This window comes from Vulpes lagopus, chromosome 3 (genome assembly GCF_018345385.1).
Source record: "Vulpes lagopus strain Blue_001 chromosome 3, ASM1834538v1, whole genome shotgun sequence".
Taxonomy (NCBI): domain Eukaryota; kingdom Metazoa; phylum Chordata; class Mammalia; order Carnivora; family Canidae; genus Vulpes; species Vulpes lagopus.
Window position 1 is genome coordinate 141,234,917 of NC_054826.1, and position 27,895 is coordinate 141,262,811.

The 27,895-nt window shown below is 36.9% G+C and overlaps 1 protein-coding gene across 2 annotated transcripts in view; it reads left to right on the top strand.

Annotated features, from left to right (window-relative positions):
• Positions 1-27,895, top strand: part of DPYD (dihydropyrimidine dehydrogenase) — a 798,071-nt gene that overhangs the window by 526,801 nt on the left and 243,375 nt on the right. For both annotated transcript variants that reach the window (XM_041748593.1, XM_041748594.1), the window contains 2 exons: positions 1,854-1,922; positions 9,477-9,560. In XM_041748593.1, coding sequence (XP_041604527.1) covers positions 1,854-1,922; positions 9,477-9,560 — 153 coding nt within the window. The remainder of the gene's footprint in view (positions 1-1,853; positions 1,923-9,476; positions 9,561-27,895) is intronic.

Below are 27,895 nucleotides of genomic sequence, written 5' to 3' on the forward strand. Positions count from 1 at the left end.
TAAAGCAACTCACTCCCTAAACCTTTGGTGACCTCATTCGTGTATTCACTCAGTCTTATTGTGTGCCGAACACTGTGCTGGTTATTATAGATAAAATGAGGAATGATACAGAGTAGTCCCAGCTCCCATGGAGATTTTAGTCTATCAGGAGAAAAAAAAATTAATGTTACAGACAGGCTTGTTGTCTTCATGGTTTTTAGAACTCTGTCCAATAGGATCACAAGTTATTTTATGTTCTTCTCATGTTGAAAGCATTCATCTGACTTTTACAATGTACCTTTTGTTTTGTTTTCTAGACATATATAAAAAAGCTGCATGTGGTAAGAGTACAGTGACTTTTAGTGTACTCTCCCACTAGAATCTGTGACTTTAGGCTTGGCACCAACTCTTTGTGTCTCAATCTCAGTCTTTAAATGTTAATAACTTAAAATTTTACTGACATGTATTGAATACTTATTTTGGGAAAGCAAAATCTAGTGGTTAGAAGCACAGATTTCCAGTCAAACTGCCTGGGTCTGAGTCCTGGCTCTGTGTCTTATTAGCTATATGCCTTGTAAATCTCAATGCCTCAGGCACCTGGGTGGCTCAGTGGTTGAGTGTCTTCCTTCAGCTTAGGTCATGATCCTGGGGTCCTGGGATCGAATCCCTCATCAGGCTCACTGCAGGGAGCCTGCTTCTCCCTGTGCCTATGTCTCTGCCTTCATCTGTGTGTCTCTCATGAATAAATAAATAAATAAATAAATCTCAGTGCCTCGGCACCTTCATCTCTAAAATGGGGAGAATAATGTGAATGGTTGAGTGAAGTAAAAACCGTTAAAATAGTACCTAGCACATCGTAAGAGCTATGTAAGTTTTAGCAATTTCCATTGTTACTTTTCTGAGTAGGTAATACTATTATCCATATTTAATCAATGAAAAACTAAATAACTTGCTGGGGACCACACAGTACGTGATAGAGTCAGAGTTCTAATCTGGACATTCCGGCTTCAGAGCAGGTGGTAGTAACTACTACTCTATACAGCCTCTATTTTAGGCTTACTGTAAGACTATTGTTAAATAATCAACATTTAACAAAGTTTAAAACTATAATGCACTATGAATATGTAAGGTGTTATTATCTGTGCTGTAATAAGATATGATTGAAGAAGACACTAATTTATTTCTTTTCCATATCCTGGAACTTTTAGCTATACCAGTAATTATATTAATGAACATTTCTATGTCATTGTATAATTTAGGCAACCCTTTCACATCCACAAATTTATGTAATACCCACTATCACTTTCTGAGGTTGGCAAAGTCAGTATCATTATTTCCATTTAAGAAGGAGAATGCTGAGGATCAGAAAAGTTAAGTAACTTACATAAGAATTCAAGGGTAGTAGGGGCGCCTGGGTGGCTCAGTCAGTTAAGTGTCTGCCTTCAGCTCAGGTCAGGATTCCAGGGTCCCGGGATTAAACCTCACATCCAGCCCCATGTCAAGCCCCACACCAGGCTCCCTGCTCAGAAGGGAGCCCTGGTTCTCCTTCTCTCTCTGCTGCCTGCTGCTCCCCCAGCTTGTGCTCGCTTTCTCTGTCAAATAAAATAAAATAAAATATTAAAAAAAAAAAGAACTCAAAAGGTGGTAAATGAGAAAGTCTCTAATATAAGTCTGAAGCCCTGAATCCGCTGCCTTACCATAACACATTGCTAATTTTAAATAATTTGTCTTTCAACAGATCAAAAACTAACTTTTATGATATGGTTTACCATTATAAACATATATGTGTAAATATTAATATACTCTTGTGTACAAAACACCTTGTGTACAATTATTTGAACTGACATATTTTTTTTCCTTTTTTCTTTTTGAAGATTGTGATTGCTAGCATCATGTGCAGTTATAGCAAAAATGACTGGATGGAGCTCTCCAAAATGGCTGAGGTAATGATTTCTTTCATATATATTTATTTTATTTCTTCTCTTCCATTTTTATTAGTTTTAAATAAAGAGCTGCCATGAAGAATAGCCTAGTAGAAGTAAAATTGAATGGAAAATGGTAACTTAAAACATTTCTATTATAATTTGTTTACCCTGTGTTTTCATTAAAATGATGGAAATGTAAATTTAAAAGGAATCTATTCTATAAAAGTGGTCCCTTGGATTTCACACAGTACCTAAAAATCCTTTATTCTTTGAATCCATATACTCTTTATTTGCATATTAAGCAAACTGTATATTATGATGGATGCCATGATAAAATTTAATTCTACCTTTGAGAGTGTAACAGGATCTTACCTTGCCTTTAGGCAAACTAGTTTGACAGCGAGAAGAAATTTTGAATATAAAACTCTTGAATATTTAAAATATAAAAGGTTCATTTAATACTATTCTAGTGTGAATACAGACATGCATAAAATGGTAGGACAGAAAGCTCCTGAATGGAACACTAGTCAGCAGGTTTTCTATAATATAAATTGAATCTTGCGCAAATGCAAACAACTAACCATGTGCCTCAAATTTGTATTTCAAATAGAAAAATACATACTTAAAATTGTATACTTATGTCCATCATGCTGTCATGAAAAATATTCTAGACAGCTTTAGCTGAGGTTTCTTGAAAACGTCTCAGAAACGTAGAAGACTAAATCTAACAATACTTATATACTAATGATTCTACATTACAAAATATTATAAAGCCTTCCATGGCATTCAAAAATTAAACATTTTATTTGGATATCTTAAAACTGTGAGGGGAAAAATTACTTCTGGGACTTAAGGGGATGAAATTAAACATGATCAGTAATTGGCTTCATGATCTTTGGTGTTGGGGCCACTTTATACATGTATTTACCTAATTGACCATGAAATCTTCCACAGAACCTGTGCTTGGCATGAACTTTGCCAATTTTAAACTGACTATGATGAATGGCTTTATCATGCTACTTGCTCCTCTGCCTTTCTAAGGAATAAAATACTTTAAAATAAATATTTTCTTCAGCAAAGAGCATCAACTTTGTTTTCCCTTTTTTTTTTAATAATAAATTTTTTATTGGTGTTCAATTTGCCAACATACAGAATAACACCCAGTGCTCATCCCGTCAAGTGCCCCCCTCAGTGCCATCAACTTTTAAGTAAGCAAATTTCACTTCTGAAAACCTTAATTAGTGGGACGCCTGTGTGGCTCAGCAGTTGAGCGTCTGCCTTTGACTAAGGTGTGATCCTGGGGTCTGGGGATCAAGTCCCACATCGAGCTCCCTGTAAGGAGTCTGCTTCTCCCTCTGCCTGTGTGTGTGTGTGTGTGTGTGTGTGTGTGTCTCTGTGTGTCTCTCATGAATAAATAAAATCTTTAAAAAATAAAAAAAAATAAAAACCTTAATTAGTAACATACTAACCAATTTAAAGGTATTTTTCACATTTCTCACATTCTATATGTATTTATTTAATTGCAGTTTTATTTAGTATAATTTTCTGAGTACGCATAGCAAAAAAGAAAAAGAACAACAAAAACAGAAGAAAGGAGGAGAAAAAAAGGGAAAAAAAATTAGAAAGAAAAAGTTATGCTTTCCTTTGAGTCAAACCAGTCTGTAGTATCTCTCTATACAGGAAAGCAATCTACATATCAAGAAGGTCCATCTATAGATGGTGTCAATTAAAAAAAAATAATCTCCCCTATAATCTTAAAATATGGACTATCCCAGGCATGTCACATGAAAGAGTTATCCCCAGGCCTCCACATCCCACTGGAGGGTAATATTAGGCAGGATGATTCATCATAGCTCCTATGGTAAATACCCAATAACACTTTGTAGCGTCACTAGTTGATTTTGTCTTAACAAATGCATGCTTCAAAACAGATTAAAACAGTTTTTTTTTTTTTTTTACAATGGAAGAGCCCACGTTAAAACAAACCAACAAAAACAAAAAGTGTTCAAGCCAAAGTTACTGTACCACTTACAATGTGCATTTCTTTGGGGGTGGTGATAATGGGCGGTAAGAAATGAGAGATATCACACCAGCTGTTCTAGCACCAGTTTTAAGTTCAGCAAATGACTTAGTGTGATGATGAATATATTTTAAATTCATGAAGTTCTTCTCCTTATAGTAGATTAATTTTTGAATTACGCAATAGGGAACTGAGGAAATCTGTTATGAGCGCTTTACTATTACATCTGAAAACAGAAATAACACATGTGTAACAGCAGGATGGATCCAGATCCATACCAGAACATGAAAAAGTAAAGACCAAGAAACTCTGTGTCAGAATGAAAATTTGCACAAAGAAGATTTGGTGTTTGTTTCACCAGAGGCTACCATTGTATTTTAATATTCTAAATAAACATTTAAGATCATGTGGGTCATTAGAAAAAAAAATAGAACCTAGGCACATTCTTAAAATTTGGTAAGTTCAACTGAATGCTATTTTTTAAAGTAATGTATATCCAGCATATCTTTTTTATCATGTGCATATTTTTTAGAAAGTTTTGTTTTCTCCTAGAAATAAAACCATACTGAACTAAGCCTTCCATTTCACTGTAACCCAAGAATGACCACTTTTAATGTTGTCTTTTATGCATTATTCAATCTGGTTTGACTTTGTTGTTTTTTGAATATCAGAAAAAAGAAGCAGCCTCTGGAAAACTTTTCACAGCTTGGTATCAAATCAGTAGCATTGTTACGGTCTGCTCAATTTTTCGGTATCTGATCACAGGCTTTCCTACTTTTCTGGATCGTGGATAACCTATTCCAATTCCATGCAAAGGAAGATCTGTGAAGCACCTACTGTGTGCACCATCTCTTACCAGCCAACACAAAGATGAATGAGACATAGCCTCAACTGTACAGAAAGAGACCGGTCAGAAAGTTCAGAAAGACACCAAACTGAATCATACTGAAAGCTCACAATGTCAGGTCTTAAGTTGGTCTTGAACTCATTTTAATAGATCTTGAATCCATTTGTTTCTTAATGTGTATTAGCTTAGAAAACAGAGGCTGTGTCAAAGTTAATGTGAAGATGCTTACCCTAGAGTGGTAAAGAGAGGGGAGAAAAGGGAAATGAGATAGGAAGAAGGGAAAGCAGAGCCTCTGTGGTGCATTACAGAACTGGCTCCCACTTCCCAAGGAAATGGAGCTGAGTGCTCAGTCTTGCGGGACAGAGAGTGCCATGTGAAATCATCCTGCCTCACAAAAACTTAGAGGAGCAGAAGGGTGAAAGATGTACCCATGGGTTCCTTTCTGTCTACTTTCTCTTGCTGTCAGATTTCACACCCCAGGGCTTCACTTTCCTCTGCACTTGTAGGTTGCCGTATCCTGCCCCTTTAGGGGCACCACTAAGGAAGTCAAATGCCACACCTTGTTGTGAAATGTTTCTTATTTCTTGTTTGATGTTTCTTGTGAGATGTGAGATCTAAACCCAGAACTGGCTAAGCCTGGCTGGGCCCTGGCATTCCAAAGCTGCCACTTTGACAGGTTCAATGGGGGCGGTGGCAAAGCACAGCTTTCATGCTGAGGAAGCTGTGAGAGCTGGCAATGACAGGAGCTGTGAGGACAGCAACAGGGGCTGAGGTACCTTTTTCAGCTAGTGGCAAAAGCTTGAGTGGCAAGGAGGGCCATCGGATTTGAAGCAGCATATAAATTGAGTGGAGCTCAATATGCATCACTGCCACCCTAATCCAAGTTTATCTGAGAGAGCTCCACTCATCTTCTTGCCCTCAATCAATCTGAAATCTTCCCACTCTCTCTCTTTCTCTCTCTCTCTCTCTTTTAAGATTTTATTCACTTATTCATGAGAGACACAGAGAAAAAGGCAGAGAGATAGGCAGAGGGAGAAGCAGGCTCTCTGTGGGGAACCCTATGTGGGACTCAATCCCAGGACCTCAGGATTAGAATCTGAGCCAAAGGCAGACGCTCAACCACTGAGCCACCCAGGTGCCCTCCACTCTCTTTCTTAAGCTGCAAAATCCTAAATGTGGTCCATAAGTACTATATAGTCTGGCCCCCACCTGCCTCCTCGGTGCCATCCTCAGTCTGTTGTCCACATTCCAGCAGCCACTGGCCTTCTTTTACTCCTCTGACACACTCCTAACTGAGAGCCTTTGCTGTTTGCTTGGCTTGGAATATCCTCTCTTACTCACAGAATGTTCTTTCTTGATTCTTGAGTCTGCTGACTAGTAGGTTAAACCCTCTGTCTTACTCCTTCTAAGCTCCTGACCTTGGAAGCCAGTTTACCACTAAAACTGATGAAACATAAACTTCAGGTCTCTTACTTGCCCAAGTTACTTCCAAGCCGCTGTACCTAATTTTGTATTTGTAATTTTAATTTTTTTTCCTTAAAGAGGTTTCCCTGATTTGTTTAAGCTTCAGGCTTCCCGAAAATCTAGGTGTACCTACCTATGCTTTTCCCTAATTTGTTTAAGCAGGTTGGAGATTCTAATTTGATGGCTGGATGATGGATGGATGGATGGATGGATGGATGGATGGACAGAGGAACCAGTACACAGTAATTGCTTATACTCACATAATATTTACTACAGTCCAGGCACTGTACTAAGTCATTCACTTTTATTAAACTGGTTTATATCTTACAAAAGCAACCTATGAGTCACTTCCATGGTGTTCCACTTCGTGGAGATAAGGACACTGAAGCAAAAGATAGATAATATGACCAAGACCACACAGGTAGTGTATAGTAAAAGTGGGATTCAAACCCATGAAATCTGCCTCCAGAGTTCTGGCCATTGACATAGACATTCTTCTTCATATAAATAAATGGATGATAAGTAGATAATGTATGAAATTAGAAACAGCAGATTTTCTATGTCATGGCCTTCACTAGATTATTGTGTAATCATTTAGGTGAGGTGTAGAAAAAACTCTGGGCTAAGTGAGTAAACTAAAAAGCTGTGACTAACAGGAGTCAGAATGCATGCCCAGTTTCAGTTAATTTAACATTTCATGCTAATTCAGCAATTAAGGCTTTTCGAATGCATATAGTTGCTTGGAAATGGAATTAACTGCCTTTTAAGGTGATATACATCCTGTGACAATAATATTCAAGCAGAGGCCAAAGGAATGTTCTCTGTCTCTTCATGTCACCTTGAGCCGGATTATCTCAGTTTTGAGATAATCAAAGGCCTCTTCAGATGTGTTTGGTGGGTCGATGTTTGTATATGTATGTAATACTGGGGAAATCTTGATTAATTAGTCACTAGAAAGCCTATAAAGTGGATAGGTAGTTTTACAAGGTTTTAGTTTTACTTCAAGTTTAGAAGCTTTAAGGATGTCAAATGTTATATCTTCTTAACACACTATACTAATTCCAGCCTTGGAATTAGTGATTTCTAATAAGTTATAATAGTAAGAGAGAGCAGGATCTGGACTCAGAATGCTTGGTTTCAAGACCCTACTCTCATTTATAAAATGTGATATATTAAGCAAGTCACTTGAACTCTTTGTAACCTTTATTTTATCATTTGTAAAATGGGAATAATGATCCCACTATAAAGAGCCTGGTAAACTAGGATGTTGTAAATAATCAATAAATGTTAGTTATTATTGTCTACTATAATAGCTAATGGTAAACTTCCACTTACATTTTAAGAAATACATATAATGTAAATATGTATATGAATGCCACCTACAGTTTATCTAATCCAAAATATTGTTGAACTGATTTACTATTAATTGCTGTATTTCAGCAAAATAAAGAGGTCTGAATGAAATATTTCAAATAACTAAGACTAAGAAAAGAGCAATATTGTATATAATAGCAATGTACAATCTTTTAATTAAGCTGGTAATTCCCACATGACATGGTTTTGAGATAAGTCCTATTATGTACAGTTTATACTTGAGTAGTTGGAGACAAAGGAGATTAAATGACTTCCTAAAGCATCCCCAATTCCTTAGCAGACCTAGGATTAGAACTCAGAATTTAGGCTGTGCTTTGTTCATGCTTTACCACCAAACCAGCAGGGAAAAAATAAGTAGCATGATTCATGGTAATATTGAGATAATATGAAGCATTTTAAAACTGAATTAGAAAATCAAAAGCCATAATGAAGCCATATTAGAAAATAGGCTGGATGATCAAATGAACTTTCACAAATGTGCAAAAGAAAAAGCAGACTCACTAATGAATAAAGATGGGTAAGAAAGTTAACCAAGAAGTAGCTAACTAGAAATTTTCAATTTGTTAAGGTTCTACTTAAAATTTATAAAGCACAAAAAAATAGGCTAAAATCTTGAACAATTAGAAAAAAAAAAGTGAGCCTTTGAAGAAACAGTTGTTGGCATAAAGAAAGGTCTGTAATGCACTTAAAAAGTAGTGAACTCGGGATCCCTGGGTGGCACAGCGGTTTAGCGCCTGCCTTTAGCCCAGGGCGCGATCCTGGAGACCCGGGATCGAATCCCACGTCGGGCTCCCGGTGCATGGAGCCCGCTTCTCCCTCTGCCTGTGTCTCTGCCTCTCTCTCTCTCTGTGACTATCATAAATGAATAAAAATTAAAAAAAAAAAGGAGTGAACTCTATTTTTAAGCCTTTGTGTGACATTGTAGACATGTTTAATGTTATGGAAACTGACTCAAGCTTCTAGTTGACCTTACTTAAAAAGAAAGTGTGGCATTGGAGAAATTCTAGAAGTTAGGTAAAATAATGTACAAATTTGAATCATTTATAGTTTATCCCCCACCCCTCAAATTACCATCTTAAACTATTAAAAAAGTGTTTTGTTTATTCCTTGAGTTTTTCATAGAAGACTTGTCAAGAATTCTATGATTCTACAAGTTGTCTATGAATACTTAGACATGAACTGTTGTGTTCATTTTCACAGGATCCACTAGTACACCAGTGAATTAATGAGTTAAATTAGAAGAAAACCTATTTAATTATTAAAGACAAAAACGATCACTCCATGTTTCTTATCATGGACCTATTTTCTATACAATACAATTGATTCTCAGTTAAAAACATTTCAAGTTTTACTTATATGCATTCCAGGTAGCCTACTACATTTTTCTTTGCACTACAACTTCCAGTACCAATTATCCAAAATTAGTAAGATTTGCTTCTATAAAAGATAGAAGCTGTGTAGGGAAGGGAAGAAAAAAAATGTGACGTCAAACAAATCTGAGTTAAAATCTCTGCTGTGTCATTTAATATCCCCGGTTTGTCTTGAACTCCCCTGTGCTTCAGTTTCCTTGTCTTCAGTGTCCTACTAATCCAAGGATTATGAGAATTAGAGGTAACAAATATAAAGCACATAGAGTAGTGAGTATCCTCTCACAAAAGCACTAGTGAATATTTGCTGTGGTTATTATTGTTATAGTAGACACTCTAATTTGAGAGTCAGAATATACCTCACAAGATAGCTGTAATGCAGGAAATGGAAGAGTTTAAATTTGACAAATGTGACCTATGCTGAGTTACCAATGATTAAAGTGTATCGAGACACAAATAAAGCTTTGCCTTTTCTTGCATTTTCCTTCCACGTCGTAAAGGCTTCTGGAGCAGATGCCCTGGAGTTAAATTTATCGTGTCCACATGGCATGGGAGAAAGAGGAATGGGCCTGGCCTGCGGGCAGGTAAGGACCTCAACAGCTGCCATCACGTATTTCTGTGTGACAGAACAGGCCCCTGTATGGATAGTAACTATACCTTAGGCAAGAAGATGTGTGGATCAGATGACTGGCTTGAGACTTCCAGGTCTGCATTGTTTAAATATTTAGTGCTTAAAAAGTGGAAAATGAGGGAAACTGAAATTACAGCAACTGTTTAGTTTTATTGAGGAAAATATCACATTATGTGCTTGACAGGAAGTAATATCATAACAAATAGTTTTTAAAAGCACTGAAGCAGAATTAGCTGATTTCAAATGCAATGTTCTTTATTCATTCCTGATGCTGATCCAGTTTCCCTGGAGCAATATACTGTACAAAATGCATTGTTCGTAGTGATTTTGTAGTAAATGGGGCACAGCACAAATTGCATTTTACATTTTTTAGCATATGATCATTATTCCCTAACTGTGTTTTGGGAGTTGCAAAAAGACTTTGATGCTATTTTTATTTTGGGATACAATAAATGGAACCTTCATGCTAAAATACTTTCAAAAACCTAATGAATAAAATGTGGAAATATATGTTAATATGTAGAAAATACTGCATCTTTATGTAACTAGATACAGTGTTGTATGTTAAGAAGCAATGTAAAAGCTTAATGCTAAAAAGGTGAGTGTTTTGCATCTAATTTGGCTTTTAAGCCCAGAGGGAAATGGTGTGAATTAAATAATATGAAATGTTGTCATTTATGACAAATTTTCTAGTCCTGGAAAGTTTACTTTTGTCTTTATATCTGGCACAGGGCCTAGTACATAGTAGGTGCTCAATTCCACCCCCCCAAGTCTTTGGGTTATTTGAATTAAACTCAGAGGCCGGAGGCCCTTAATTTGGAAGGGCAAAAATTTCTGCTTATTCCAATGAACCTAGGTTGCTATTTTCATATTAGCATTCAGGGAGGATTTTAAAGTACCTTGTAAATATTTAATTAACATTCGGAATAGATTTGTAACTTGGGAAGAAACCATTCTCTTGTAGCAGCAGGAGCGGAGGGCTTAGTCAAATGGTCTTCAAATATATCCTCTGTTGCACTAACAACAGGTTACCCAGAAGATCAGTCAAGGTGGTGACAGAACCAAGCCTCAGAATTAGTCAATAGTGGGAAAATACTGTATCAAATCATGACTTCTTTGGGGCAAGGCTTGGGTGATTGAAATGAGGTAGGCTTCTGAAAGGACAGCTGGACAGAGTCTGATGTAGTCAGGTTCTTTCTTTATCCCTTGCATGGTTCCTAAAACTTTGACCCAAGATATTTTTTAGTTACATGGAAAAAAACAGCTATGGAATATTTAAATCTGTTGACTAATTTTTTAAAGAAGGATACATTTTAATATATATTCCTTGCCACAGAAATGGCAATTATTTTGAAAATGTTGCCCAACCTTGAGCTTATTTTTTAGAGTGGGCTTTGGCTCTGTGAACACATCTCAACTTACCCAGCTGTTAAGTGTCTTAGGTGTATTCTCTCCAGAGAGTTATTTAGCTACATAAATTTTTGCACAGCCTTTGGCTGAATGAGGATACCAAGCGTTAAAATTTTGCAGTCAGAGTTAGTATTAAGATTTCTAAAACCTTTGGAAAACATATGTTCCAAAAACCATGGTACCTTACGCTGAAGGAAACTTTGGAACATTGCCGTTTCTTCTTTGGAGATCTTCTTTGGAGATGCCAAGAACAGCAACAATAAAATAAAAACAAAAACTAAACAAGACAACAACAAAAAACTAAAGCCTCCTTGCTTCCTAGGTCAAGATCTGGTTAGCAGTTGCCAACTATTAATTAGCATATAAGCCTAAATAGAGATGAGTCTCCAATATAGAGATAAGTCTGCTTAGAAGATCTGTCATTTACAGAAAGCGCCATGTTGAAGTCTCCCAGTATAAGTGTATTATTATCTAAGTGTGTCTTTACTTTGGTTATTAATTGATTGATATACTTGGCAGCTCCCACATTAGGGGCATAAATATTAATGATAGTTAGGTCCTCTTGTTGGATAGATCCTTTAAGCATGATATAGTGTCCCTCTTCATATCTTACTGCAGTCTATAACAACTAGTTATAATCTCTAAAACTAAAACCAGTCTTTATTAGCCACGTTTATAAATTTTCTTTTGAATTATATTTTCTTTTAAATCATATAATGGAAAACGAAAACATATTTAATCATTTCGTGCCAACATATTTTAAATGATTAGCCTGCCCCAGGACACAGGAATCTTTGATATTTTAAATGGAGGGAAGGAAGAATATTAATGCATTATTTAAAAAAAAAATTCACTATAACTCTCACTCTGTAGAGTGGTAACAGGTGTGTCTAGGGCTTATTCATTTTTTTTCCTTTACTTCCTTTTTTTTCTTTCTCTACTTCCTGTTCCCATTGCCTCTTCCTTTCTCTTTGAGCTTCATAGTGTTGAACACTTGTAAGCTGGTGGCATGGGAAATCTCTACTCAGTGTTGGGGGATTGAGAAGCCGTTCCAATTCCTCTTCCCCACTGCAGTGCGATCCTCTATTCCATCTCTTGGAAACTCCTGTGTGCAAAGCATAAGAGCTGTGTGTATTGCCAGAGCCCAATAGGTGTTTGCTTCATGAATGAGACAAACTGACATTAGTCCCGTGCTTAGAATATTTGTCTATTGGAAACACTCTCTTGTATTTTTTCCACTTCTGGTGTTTCCAGAAATCATCACAATTTTAGCCCCGTGAGAAGAGGCAGAGGATCACAGTATAGTATATGTTTTCCTCTCTAACCGTGTTTTTCCTCCATTGTGTCATATATTTTCTTACAAATATTTTATAAGTGAAAAATACTGCCTTTGTATCTAAATGATTTTATATTAACTATATATGTATATGTTTAAATATATGTCTGTTTATTTAAACTCTTTATAAATGTTCCCATAAGTGACCAAAAATTGTGCAATTTTTGAACTGACAAAGCTATATAACCTCTACTCCACAATATATAGAAATCATTTATTTACAGAATTTGTGGAAATAAAGGAAATCTCAAGCTGACCTTGGGGATTTGAATTGTATATTTCCTCCAAAGTGAAACAGAAAAACCCTGATAACTTTGATGGTCAAGCAAAAGTGAAAATATGCTCTAGCTTTAGTTGTGTATACTCCAAAAGTCAGTTATATTGCAACATGAAAAAATATTCTCGTTTTCTTCTCCTCCTTGTAATAACCCTCTGAAGAGGTTGAGATTTTATCCCATTGTACAACAAGAACAGCAACAATAAAATAAAAACAAAAACTAAACAAGACAACAACAAAAAACTAAAGCCTCCTTGCTTCCTAGGTCAAGATCTGGTCAGCAGTTGCCAACTATTAATTAGCATATAAGCCTAAATAGAGATAAGTCTCCAAGAACAGTTCTTAATAAATTGGTACTCCAGTGTAAGCATTGAATATTATTAGCTAAGAGCTCAGTACAGTACTAAGGTATCTCTAAAATCATCTATAGTTCTAAATTCCGATTTCTCTAAATATATAAAAACAGCAGCAAGCCTGAGTCTACTATTTAGATGTTGTATCTCTCTGGAACAAGGGAGCCTCCCTGATGTCTTAACGTTCAGAATAAAATTGTCTACGTGCAGTCTCTATACACTATTTTCCTGTGCCAACATATTAGTTTATAAATAAAAGCAAACTGTGATAAATTCTATAAAATTCAGGTAAAATGGCACCTCGTTGAGGTCTTCTCCTTTTCCTAAATACAAAGGGTTCTTACAGCATTGGCTGAATAACCCTCTTTTGTCCTTGAATTATTACTATTAACTATTAAGTATTTTTAATTCCATCCTGCAGAACCTCCTAACATAAATTCAGACAAGAGCTGAAGAAACTGGAATAACTTTGTGTTGTTGTGTTTACTTTGTTTCTAAAACGATTACCAACATTTGAAAAATAGGTGGCTTTGACAGAAAACACCTATTTCTTAACTTTCTCTTGAACTACGGGAAGATAATGGCCACAGAGGGCCTGTGTTGCCATGCAGAAGTGAGGAAGTAGAGCTTAACTATTCTCCTTTAACACTGGATGCGGTTCATGTAAATAGCAGGAAGGGGAAGTGCTTCTGCCCAAACATGGATTTGATAAGTATGTGCCTCTCCAGTGCAACCTTCAAATATCACAACCAACCCTTCCCAGAATTTTTGCTGACTTTCTAGATCCCTGACATGGAAGAGTCTCTAAGCTGCCTTCTTTAGCCAGCAGTACCTTTAATTCTTAGACTGTTGATCAGCCACCAAAGGAAAAAATAGTTGATGGAGGCTGTGGATGGAATGTGTGAGCTAAGATGCCCTCTCTTCTCACCTTCCTGTTTTATCTTCCACAAGGCAAAAAGGAAGAGCTGAGGCAGCACGCCCCACTGGATTTCGCAGTACTAGTTGTGTAGTCCTCTTGAAACAATTGTTTTCCTGCTGTCAGAAAATGCTAATTTCTAAAACTTTTCTTAAGTTATTTTTCACACACTGTTTACTTTCTTTGCTTTGTGTCAATGATGTGGTGTAGTAAAATACAGACTTCTAGAACTGAGAGGAACCTGAAAGATTTTCCTATTTGACCCCCTTATTTACAGGAAAGGAATCGGAGACTGGGAAGATACTTAAATTGCCTTTGCTGGAGGGAACAAAATGGCAAGGCCCATAGCCATTGACTCAGTTGTCACTGACGCTCATCTGGTGCTCTGTTCAGTATTTCCTATGGGTCATTTGAGTATATCCAGATCTCCAGTTGAAAACTGAATAAGCTGGCACTGTGCCCTGGGAACTCCTGACTTCATACCTTTCTGCATACTATTGTTTGCTCTGCCTGGAGTTCATATTTTTTTCAACTGAAATTATCCAAATAGGAATCATCTGTCTACTTCTATTTTAAATGACATCTAATCTGTTAACTGAGTATGTCTTATTAGTCAACCAAACTTTCCATGAGAAAGAAAAAAGAATATATCGTATGTGAACAGATTTAAAGGTGCAAACTTAGAAGCATACTCTCATTTGAATCTCTAGTGACCTAGAGATTGAATCCCTGTCAATGGATTTGAATTTCTTTACCTAACAATTCTAATAGGCTACAAAGATGTTATTTCCCTGGACCTTACAGAATTCCCATTTTTCAGTGGTTTGGATGCTTTCTTTGTAGGTGTGATTGTTAAATAGTGCACACCTATTTCAGTAATGATGCCTTTGAATGGGAAATCCCAAAATGGTACTATAATCAGAGGGAAGACTACTCTAGCTTCACAGTTAAAGTAATGTCCTAAAGAAAGATGGTGGTGCCACTGCTATTACCTGCTATGTCTTGCTGTCTCACAGCCCCCTCTGTTTATTTACCCACATCCTCCACGTAGAATTTCTAAACACTGAAATGTTTAACTCAAACAGTCTTAGCATTAATTTTATCATCAGGAAATAGATCCGCAGCCCTGCTTTCATGGTGATTAGCTAAGTAAGAGCAAACAGATTTAAAAGTGGTAAATCTTAAAACGTTTACTGATCTTAAATAATTATTGACTTAAATTAAGATCACCCAAACAACACTTTGATATTTCCCTCATGATCTGTTCTATGTCCAATTTAATTTACACAAATTCTGTATGCCTGTTAAAAAAAGAGAGAGAAAGGCTTTGTTTCTGTTACAACATGCCAACATTTTTCATAAAACATTAACCACAGATTATTACTCTTACCCTTGCCAGAGAGCAGACGTCTGTCACCAGGAAGAGAATCCAAAACTAAGTGTGAGGACCACATTGCCCCAGATGTGCTAGCATCTCTCTTGGGAAATAAAGCCTTCCTCCAGCAGCTGGGTTAACAGACACCCTATCTCATATACAATACAGGGTCCAGTGAGCGATGACCACAATCCGCCTGGATCAGGTACCCATTAGATGTTTGTGGAGGAGACAATATAAAGATACTGGTTTTAAAGCCAGCACAACTGACAAGTCATAATACTACCTATATTTCCCAGAGGAATTAAATTCAGGAATTTAGGAGTATGAGACACCCTAAAGGCTAGAAGAAAGAATATGGGAGCCCTATCCATGGTAAAATACAACTGAGGCCACAGTGACCTCCCTGGCCTCTTTTGGGGATCTCAGGTGAGGATCACTGCTGAGTTAGATTGACTTTTTGATACTAGTCTGGTACATGCCCATGAGACATCCTGTTTCAGGTTCTTGATTCCTTTCATTCCTTCTAACTATAGCCCCTATAAAATAGCCCCTATAAAATAAATGTGTGCCACATTGTCCTAAAAGTGATGTTTAATCTTGCTCTAATTAGTGAATGTAACTTTGGGCTAGAGAGTTGGAACTAAGGTCTACAAAGTTGAAGGCTAGGCTGGCTTCAGTGCATTGAGTCCCTGAAACATCACGCTCACAGGTTTGGAAGTCATTCCTTCTCAAAATAACATCATTCCATGGAGAGCTATGAGAAACGGATGCATAGAAGCTTCTGCAAAAGTGACTGAAATCTGATATTGTCCATATACTTTCGACTTATCCTGTTCTCTTCTCTTGTCCTTGCGGCATTATAATTTTAGAGGTGCTTTAAAATAAATTATCAGCTTGTTTATAAGAAAAAGTATCTCTGATCAAAAAGAAATATTTGCTTTATACTGTATTATGTTGCCCAACTTTTATTTGAGTTTAATTCTCAACCATTTGTGTAGACTGGGTGCTTGGATAAGTAGATAACTACAGGAGATGTGTAAGAGGCAATTATGTAACTGCCAATATTTCGCCTTAAGCTAATTCTCTATGAGTTTTTCAGTTTTAGTTATTAATGTTGGTTAATGATATAAAAATGATTGCTTTCTCCCCAAAATTATAAATTTTAGCAGAAAGCAATGCCATTTAAGTTTAAATGAAATACTGCTATAGGTCAGGGAGTATCTTTGTTTATGTCTATGACACCAATCATGTGGCAGTTAAAAGAATTGTATGTAGTACAGATAGGTGGACCACTGGTGAATGGTTGCAGGAAAAACATCTTAAACATGTATATAGGGGATCCCTGGGTGGCCCAGTGGTTTGGCGCCTGCCTTTGGCCCAGGGCGTGATCCTGGAGTCCTGGGATCGAGTCCCACATCGGGCTCCTGGCATGGAGCCTGATTCTCCCTCCTCCTGTGTCTCTACCTCTTTCTCTCTCTCTGTGTGTGTCTATCATAAATAAAAATAAATAAATCTTTAAAAAAAATAAACATGTATATATCTTTTGGCCTAGTGTGGCTTTTATTGTACTCATCATTTGTTATATTCCCAACATAAAGCAGCAATAGCATTTCACAATTTTTTTAAACCACCCTCAAACGATCATATCACAGTGAGTTTGAGAGTATAGCAGAATTTTCTATATCCCTGATGACGTATAGCATAAAGATAAACTGAAAATGTCTTTGACCCAAAGAGAGAGACATGGGAGTAGGGTAGGGAGAGACTGTGATCTTAATCAGTGGTATCATGGAGAGTTTGCATAGCATAATGTCACAGCAGAATAATAGGCATTAGCAGTGCAGAGTAGAAACGATGTTGGAAACCAGAATTACTGGCAGTGAAATGAAGGGTCTAGTCACAGATCCAACTAGCCTAGAATATTTGGAAAAACTGGCAGACACGACTGAGTCATTTATTAAAAGCCACAAAAGACTCGGGACACTGCATATTAGGCTAAAAAAGCAAGCTTCTCCAAAGCCTAGTAAGCACTCAGGAGCTAAGAGATTCAGAGGCAGCCTAGTTTATAATAAGGCAAGAGAAAGGATAATGAGTAAGACAAATCAAGGGAAGGCATGAGAGCCACCACTTTCAAGAAGACCTTAAAATTAAGGCAACTTGTACCTCAGAGATAAAGTTTTTACACATTTTCCACTGGCATAGAAGGAGCCTTTTAAAGTGCAGTCAGTCTAGGGCTTCCAGTTGGGAGAAGGTAAGCAATGGCAGGAAGAAAGCACGTGGATTTGCCAGACTACTGAAGGAAATATTGCACCCCACCCTCACCCCCAGAAAAAGTAAGTCAAAGAAAGTAGGTTTATTAAAATCATGGCATTGGGATCCCTGGGTGGCGCAGTGGTTTGGCTACTGGGCGCGATCCTGGAGACCCGGGATCGAATCCCACATCAGGCTCCCGGTGCATGGAGCCTGCTTCTCCCTCTGCCTATGTCTCTGCCTCTCTCTCTCTCTCTCTCTCTCTGTGACTATCATAAATAAATAAATAGAAAAAAATTAAAAAAAATAAAATAAAATAAAAAAATAAAATCATGGCATTTTTACAGCCCAGGAGTATTGGTTCAAGATGGAAGACTCTATGGCTTTTGTTAACTATCATTTAGCAACTCCATTCCCAGAGAACTATTACAACCACCACCACCCCAGATACACATGAGGTAGCCCCTACTGATAATAACAGATTTTATACAAATATGAAGTCTGTCTTGATGTTGATTACATTGCAGAAGTTTTAATGACAGTCATGTTTTTTAGCTATCTTTCTTTTTGTTCTTTCACAAAAAAAAATCACTTCATTAAGTAGCAGTATGATTGATAAATATATACCCTACGAAAAAAGTTTTGTTTAAGGAGATACCAATTTAAAACATGAATATCAACTTTAGAGACTTTGAAATGTTCTGAATGTCTTTTTTTCCTCGTGTTATTTGCTATTTATGTTTTCTAGTTTGAGTGCTTTCTCTCCCTATCTATTGTTACTGAATGTATTTAGTTTTGAAAGTCCTTATAGATCAAGTTGCAAAATCAGTTATACTTAATGTATGTTAATGACCCATCAGAAAGTAGCGTAGAGATTTTTTTTTCTCTTATTTGTGAAACTTTTAGCTGTCTATCAAATGGACACAGATCTCTATTGCCAGTTTTTGTTTATCAATTTTTTTTCCTTGACTACACCAGAAATCATATGGCAACATAGTAGGCATGTCATTCCTGTTTCTGCTATAACCGTGTTTTGCCAAATGAAGGAGAACTTGGGTATGTGAGGGAACAATTAGGTCCCTTCATTTCTAATATCTGTTCTCTATTCTTCTATCCCATATTCACTCTTGATTCTCTTTCTACATTCTATCACCTCAGTCTCAAACTTTTAGAGAACAACCTTTCTATTTAGGAGATATAGGTTATAGAGACGCTATAGTATTTATTTCATTACCAAATCATCAAATACTTCTCAACTTATATTCATTCAACAAATATTTAGGCTATCTAGTATGTACCAAAAATTGTGTGAAAAGCTGAGAGTATAATAATGAACAAAAACAGACATGTTTTCTGCTCTCATGGAGCTTTCCATTTAGTAGAGCATATAATGTGAAGTTTCTGGACTACTTGGAAGGGTCAAGGAAGGATTATATAAGAAAGTGATGTCAGATCTGGTAACAGAAATATTTAGAGGATTTTTAACTAAGTGAAATGATTGTAGTGGGTTTGAGCATTTCAAGCAGTGGAAACAGCATGAACAAAAGCCTTGTGGTTGAAACAAGGCATGGTCAAGGGCAAAAGAAGAATAGGGTGCTTAGAGCACACACATATGGCACAAGATGGTGTTGAAGAGGAAAAAATAGAGGCCAGACTATAGAAGAGCTTGTAAGTCACACCTTGTTAAGCTTTTTGATCTTATCCAAACAGCAGTGGGAAGTTATTTAAAGGTTTGTTGTGAGTGTGTGTGTATGTGTGTATGTGTGCACATATATGTGTGCACAGGCCTGTGCATGTGTTTGATGGGTGGGATGGTGACAATGGTGGAGTGATATGATTGTATTTTCATTTTGAGAGAAGAGAATTAGAGGAGCATGAGAATGGGCCTAAGAAGGCTGTCTGGAATAACCTTGCAGTTGTTCATGTAAAATATAATGGTAGTTTACAGCTTAGACTAGAGAAGTGATTGTAGAGAAAAAGAAATGGATATTCCAGAGATAAGGAGTATATCCACCAGCATTTGAGGATGGGTTGGATATGGGTTTTGAGGGAAAAGCAAGTGACAAGATAGTTCTTAGCTTTCTGTTCTGTGCTGATGGAGGAATTCTGTTATTAGAACCTAAGACAGATGTATTAGCTGATATAACTGATGGTATAAGGTTGAAATTGACTTCATGATGGTCTGGATCCAGAAAAGCAGATGATGTCTTCAGCATTCTCACTGTGTCTTCCTTTCTTTTTTTTACTCCATGGTATAGTGGATGACTTATTTTTCCCCGTGATAGATAAGCATTTTTAATCCATCTAATGACCTAGCCTCAGATAAATCTAGGGTTCCTCATCCTAGTTCCCAGGGAATCTCCACCTTCCCACCCCTAGACCATATACTGATAGCTGTGATTCTGATATGTTTCAGTATACTCTCTCCAATCCCCACTACTAAATTCAGCAAAAACTTTCTTTTAAATGGATCCATCCTTATTTTAAATAATTAAAACCTTACCCATAAAGCCTTTTGAATGTTAAACATATTGGATATTCACTCTCTTATAGAGATGATAGATTTAGCATAAAGTGAAGTACAATTTTCCCAATATATAATAAATAAATAACTATATTTTGGAGATAGCAGCAATGCAAGTAGTGTTACTATGATATAGATACATCCCAAGAGAATAAATTAATAATAGATGTTTATGGAGAATTACAGTTGAGTATATTCACTCAGTGTGCCTTGTATTGTAAGCCTTATGCTAGCTGTTCCTACACATGGGATCATACCCACTCGTCAGTCAACTTTGAGGGGGAAGATAAAACATTCTCCATGTTACAGAGAGCCCTGAGGCTGGAGTGACTTGCTCCATATTGAGTCCCCAGGGATTAATGTTATTGTGGTACGTGGAAGGTTACATAAATAATTTTTGGACAGATTAATGAAGGTCTAAATGAATGAATAATCTAATTAAATCTTCATACAAAATATGTTGGGTTTTTGTGTGTATGTGCACCATTTGCAATGAAGAATCCTGAGTAGAGTGGTTTATGAATATGACTCAGTATAGCAGTTAATGATTTTTTGTAAGTTAAGACTTATGTTTCAAATCATTTACTTCCCTCTAAAACCAGTCTCAATACATTGTTTTGTTTATTTCCACCTCAGTCATGGTAGGTGTCACGTGTCTGATCTCTCCACTTTGTGTCTTGAATCCATTGTAAATATGTTTATCCAGAGGTACATACTGCTCACAAATAAATATTATTTACAATCCCCTGTGCCCTGGACAGGAGTTTGTCTCCTTTGCAAATATTCTATCTTTGGAACTCAATAATCTTTTGTTGTTCTTGTTAAGAATGAGCATTTTTTACATGTTACCATAGGAGTTTGGAGGATGAAAGATGTCAAAATGGCTAACTCTTTCTTTTGCAAACTCGCTATCTTATGTAAACAAGGCCACTATCTGGGGATGAAAAGGAGAGAAAGAAAATAAGCTGCCTCAGCCTGGCCTCCAGGAAATCAAGGACTTTATTTTCACATGTTTCCATGCCCAGTACCTAATGGCAGATAGTTCTGGATTACAAATGCTCCCTGAATGCCACCTCATGCATTATTTGAGAGCAGATATGATGCCTGCCATGCTGCTTGCCAGGCGCTGATATAAGGTGTAACTCCTATAATCCTCACTACAACTCTATGATATATTTACTATTATTATTCCCATTTTCCAGATAGGAGAACCTAGAGACAGAAGGTCTAAGTAGTTTGGTAAGATCACACAGCAAGTAAATGGATTCAAATCCTGTCCTCTGGCTCAGAAGACTGTGCCTCTCATCTTGGGCACTGCTGCCTCTCAAGAAAGAAAATTACTGGCTTTTTTAGGCATAGAAATTATTGATACATATCTTAATAATGCATCTCTCTTTGAAAACAGTGCCAGTTATGGAAATAATGAAAGTTCCTCTGTATAAATACTTACTGAAAAGGCCAGTTTCCTCAAAATAATTGGTGAAAAAGATTTGAACGACCTTCATTTTTGTGTTTTTAATTTTTTCTGCATCCAAATTCAGTTTTAAAGAGAAATCCTGAAGTTTTTTTTTTTAATTTCCAGATGTGATTAAAACACAGTGCAATTGCACCATAATAAATGTTGATTGTCAATGTCTGTTTTTATTTTAAAATTCATTTTTTTGTTGTTTGGATTTGACATCACCGTTCCCATAAAGGAGACAATACGTGGTATCAGGCATTAAGAAACTACTCCTGCCAGTTGGTGATTGTTTGGGAGAAGCTGAAGAGGGGTGAAGAACCCCCACAAAAGTGCCCAAGAGGGAATTCACCCTGTCTTCAAATGGTGGAGAGCACTAAATACACAGAGCGCCAGCCAGCCCCATAAGTGGCTCTGCCCTTGCCTGCCATTCCGCAGCCCTACCCCCTTTACAAAGGGTAGATCATTAAGCCATCCAGCGGTGGGGAGTATTTTCATATAGCTGTTGCCCTTTATAACAGCCTGGCAGTGAGTGACCATAATAAATTATGCACTGCTCTGTGAGACTGTGACACAATGCATTGCCGGAACAGCGGGGGTGTTAGAAAATCCATTATTTGAAATTTTTGTTTCTTTTTCTTACTAGATTCCATGCTGTTCTTTTCCTGTCATCTTGTTCCTTTTTTTCCTATCTATTGTTTTGAGGGTTTTTGTGCCTGACAGTTCCTTTCTGCTGCTGGTTTTGTCCTTTTTGTTACCTTGTTTCTGCCTTCGTGGGCTCCCCCACCCCCCTTTCTTGGTCTTGTGTGTTGTGAGCCTCGTTCTCCTTTTCTGTCATGCAGTCATTTGCTTTACTTTTCTTTTTCTTTCTGCCTTATTGTCTCATAGAATGCAGAAAAACAAATTCTCTTTTTGTCGGCATTCTTTTACATGGTGTTATGTGGTTGTCATTTTCACTTCAGGATAGATGCACTTTACTGTATGTACTATTCATTTCGGTTCCAAGAATCCAAAACACATGTCCAGAGGAGTGCCAAGGCTGATGGCAATAAAAAACAATCAAAGCAACCAGTAGAATAGTTCTTTGGGAACAGCACAGACCTATTTCTTCCCTGTAGATCAATTCACATAGAATTTGTAAGGTTTTGTTCCTAATTTTAGATTATTCAGTCTCTTTCCCTCCCTCCAAGTATAGATCTAGTCCAAAGTGGCAATTGTTTTGACACTATTTCTTGCAAATCTACCTACCTGCTATTTCCGTAATTGTTTTTCCATTGATGAACACAGTCAGAAAGAAAAATATAGTACTGGTAGTCGGAACATCCACTGATTCAGTTAATCCACTGGTTACTAATTGAGCAACTATAATGTGTCAGGAATTGTGCAGGTGCTATGGAAATTGGACACCATGAGTTTTGTTCTTTTTGCATTCACTATTTGCTCATGTCCCTTATCCCTAACTTGTTTCTTTTTTCTATGGATCCATCACATATTGTCATTTGTCACCCTGCCTTCCCCACTTTCTCTTCCTTGACTCCTTTGGACCTAGCATTCATCTCATTTTAATGTAGATTTATTTACAAAGAACTTGTGAATTTTCTACTTAAATTTGCTGCATTTAGATTAGAAAGCTCAAATCTTCTTGGCAGGGAACACCAGGGAATCATGTGCCAGATTCTTCAAACCCATTTTTCTGTTGTAGTTAAAAAACAAATAAATAGGGATCCCTGGGTGGCGCAGCGGTTTGGCGCCTGCCTTTGGCCCAGGGCGCGATCCTGGAGACCCGGGATCGAATCCCACATCGGGCTCCCGGTGCATGGAGCCTGCTTCTCCCTCTGCCTGTGTCTCTGCCTCTCCCTCTCTCTCTCTATGTGACTATTACAAATAAATAAAAATTTAAAAAAAAAAAAAAAAACAAAAAACAAATAAATAAACAGAAATGGTAACCTGACCTTTAGTATGGCTATGGGTTTTTGTAGTATTTGTGGTAGCTGAATTTAATTATGTCAATATATATACTGATTATATATCAATGAATTAAATGAAATCTGCAATTAAACTCTTCCTTTCACAGTATTTAGTTCTTTCTTTTAAATACTCTTCTAGGGGATCCCTGGGTGGCGCAGCGGTTTGGCGCCTGCCTTTGGCCCAGGGCGCGATCCTGGAGACCCGGGATCGAATCCCACATCAGGCTCCCGGTGCATGGAGCCTGCTTCTCCCTCCGCCTGTGTCTCTGCCTCTCTCTCTCTCTCTGTGACTATCATAAATAAAAAAAAAAAAAAAAAAAAAAAATTAAAAATAAATAAATAAATAAAATATAAATAAATAAATACTCTTCTATTTGTTTATTTTCTCATTTTGTAAATTTACTGTCTTCTAACCTGTTTCTCTCCTGAATTATCATCAATTTTCAGTTTCTACCTCTGTTCTGTTTTTATATTTCCTCTCTGTCTTTTACTATATTATATTCAGTGTTATTGCTGTTTTAAATTTTTTTGTACTTGCTTTATTTATTTATTTATTTATTTATGAGAGAGAAGGGGACAGAGGTACAGGGAGACAGAATCTTAAGCAGGCTCCTGCCCAGTGTGGAGCCCAATGCAGGACTTGATCTCATTACCCTGAGATCATGACCTGAGCCAAAATCAAGAATCAGACTCAACTGACTGAGCCCCCAGGTGACCCTGTGTTTGTTACTTTAAATAAGAATTGCTATGGTAACTCAAAAAAGTTAGCTTACTGTTTCTACCACTTAAATGATTTATTCTCTGTACTGGTTTCCTTTATATTTTTAATCTCTTTATTTCCTCATGTCTCCAAATTTCCAGATAAGTGTTTCCATGTTTTATTTTCTCTATAATTTTTTTCTCTTTTCTTGCCACTTTGAATTCTACACCTTCACTTTCTCTGTATCCATTTTTTTCTTATTTTTAAGAAACACTAGTCCCTTTTATATCACTTTGCAAATGCATGAGGATGACTTCTCTTCTCAAGTCAGTTGTCCTGTCAGCTTCCAGATGCAGTGAAATGCTCCTGTTAGAGTCTCATGTATTTCACATTTCCAATTTTTAATTGTTTTCTTCTTAGTTGGAAGAAAGGGAGGGAGGGATAGATATAAAGAGCTATGAAGGGCAGCCTAGGTGGCTTAGCCGTTTAGCGCTGCCTTCAGCCCAGGGTGTGGTCCTGGAGACCCGGGATCGAGTCTCATGTCAGGCTCCCTGCATGGAATGGAGCCTGCTTCTCCTTCTGCCTGTGTCTCTGCCTCTCTCTGTCTCTGTCTCTGTCTCTCTCTCTCTCTCATGATTAAAAAAAAAAAAAAAGAGCTATGAAATAGTTGTAAAAGGGAAAGGAAGACAATAGACTGAAAGTAAATAGGCAAATTTGGTATTTAGGACACTTGCATCCTTAAAGGATGTTACAGGGAAAATATTTTTGGTGACAAGATAGACGATGAGAAGATCAGGAACCTTGCACAGATGCGTTCCTATGGGTCAGGGCTTTTACAGCTGATTCCACCAAATGACACTGGCTTTTGCATGAAATGCATCCAGTTCACCTAATGGAATTTCATCCATGTTATTACTAAATGCCTCTGCCTTGACAAGGTACTGTTGCTGGTTTGCATGCCTTTGACCTGGTGCCCTAATTTTTAAAAATGAATGATAGTAGTGTCCTCTGGATCTGCTATTGCATTTTTATTAGCCAGATTCCACTTATGTCATAAACACTTGAGTAAGTGATAATATTTTGAGATCAGCATATAAAACAATGTGAAATAATTATGCCATATATGTTTATTTTTATTCTAATTTTGTGACCTGATGAGTGAATCTCACTTCTTCCTGTGCCTTGACTAGTGCCAATTTTAAAACAAAACCTATCACATTTAAAAACAACCTCTCTAAAAATAAGCTATTAATTTTTCAGTTAATTTATTTCAAGGACCCCTCTACCCAAAACGTTTAGATAACATAGGATTTGTCAGACAGCATAGCTGCCTACTAAAGTAGCCCAGTGTTGCATATAGATGACCAAATATAAAAATGTTACAGGAAACCCACGTTCCAGTATAAATTGTGAACTTGAGAGACGTTAGATCAATTTGGAGGGCCAGATTATTTAAATATATATATATTTAATAATACAATACTAATCTACAAATTAGAAAGCTATTAAGCCTGGCATTTTGCACTAAATCTAATGACTTAAGTGTTTGATTCCTTCCTTCTCACCACCAATAGCTAAGCCAGTATTAAAATAGAGTTTAATTGTACTTAGTTAAAAAGGTTTCAATATCCTCATTACTTTTTTTTTTTGTCACTCTCCCCAGTCATTCTTACTTCTCTCTCTCTCTCTCTCTCTCTCTCTCTCCCCCCCCCGCCCCCCAGCCCTCAGTGTGGGTGGTTCAGGTCTGAGACTCCTTTCATCTCACTGAATTTTAATTTTTCATTTCATATTTAACTTTATCTTTCCATTTCTTCAATCTCCTCTTTTTGTTTACCTGGCATTTCTCTTGTTTGAATCTGCCTTATGGTTTCTGATTCTGGTTTCTGATTCTCTCGGAATCATCACTACCATTTCTGATAAGAATTTATAGGATTGGCTTACATGGCTAACAACAAATAGCTCTCATTTTTTGAGAGTTTTTTGTATGTGTTAGGTGGATTATATTGTTTAATTCCCAACCCACCCACTGAGCTACTACTAACATTATCCCTATTTTTACAGATAAAGAAACCAAAGCATAGAAAGGTTAAGTAACTTATTCAAATTCTTGCAGGTGGGAAATGGCCAAGCCAGGACTCATGGTCAGGGTATCTGACTGCAAGCTTGCACCCTTTATCATTACTTCATAGCTCCTCTTGTAAAATGATATGATATCATTAATTTGCTTTTAATCTTGGTGTAAGAATGGATGATTTCCCTACTGTATCGTTCTTCATCATTAATTCTAATGAGAGCAGACTTATAAATGTAGTGGGGAGTAGGTAACGGGGAGGGGGTGTTGAATCCTATTGTGTTAACATTTTAGTACATATTCTCCTTGCCATGTGTTCTTGGCTTCCTTCTGCCCTACCACCACATGAGGTTAGTTTACACATGAAAGTAATTCTTGTCCTATCTCCATTGTCAGAGTAAACACTTTCTAAGGGCAAGGTCTGTTATCATATTCTTTTTCATATCCTTCACATTGTCTTGTACATGAAGAGTTTCCAGATAAAGGGCCACAATTATAAACCCTGGTAGGTGAGCATTCTCAGGTGCTCCTGCTTTTCAGTGCTCATGTTATATGCTTTTTCTCACACTACAGCAGAAAAGAAGACAAGGCATCACTCTTCTTTGGTGTGGGTCAAGCAGAGACATCTAGAAGCCCTTCCCAAGTGGTCTGTTTTGCAAGGACTTCCATTCAGTTTTACATATTTTTATTTTCCTCATTTGCTAGGATAGAGCACAAAAGAGGAAGGAGAGTAACTTGGTTATAAGCAGTTAACTGTTTATTTTGTAGAATCTAACAATCACATATACTTGAAAAGGTTTTGTAGAATTTTTGATAAATACTCCGAAAGAGCTTATGTTTTTATTTTGAATTACAATTTGACAACATTTAATCCCTTGTTATTGCTTTGTCAGACTTTTAATTGAATTATTCAAAACATGAAACAAAAGGGAAGAATTGTAGATAGCAGAGTAATATTAGCAGAATTACCAGAGTGCTGAGAATTATTAAAGAGGACATTATGTTTGTTAATCGGGCATTTAATTTTGCTTCTGTTTGTTGATGGAAAACATCCTCTTGGAAAGGATCTTTTCAAAAACCTTAATTGTGACAATGCCTTCTTAACATCCATGAATATACCGTACAGCAAAAGCTGTTTGAAACCTAATTAGTCAGAAAGATTCCTAATTTCCATTTTAACTCTAGGATGGCTGACCACCATTCCCGTCAGATTGGTCATTAGTGCACAAGAAAAAGCAGACCTTCCAGAAGTGGCTTAAATGAAAAGTGGTTGGAGGAGAGATTTTAAACTATTAGAAACTGTAGCAAAATAAAACGAATGCTCTCTCAACTCACGTTATGAGGCAGACATAACCTTAGTGTTGAAATGTCAGTGTTAGAAAGGTAATTGCAGGCTACTCTCACTCATAAACACAGATATGAAACACCCAACCAAATATCAGCATGTTGAGTCCAGCAATGCGTAAAAAAGGTGAACATGGCATGACCGTGTGAGCTTACTTCAATAAAGCAAGGTTGGTTTAAAGCATACTGCTGCACCAAATCAATTCATGTAAATCATTACATAAACAGGTAAATCTGTATGTCTTAATCCAGGGAAATAAGTGAAAGACAAGTTTCATATATATCAGTGTATGTTGTGTGTGT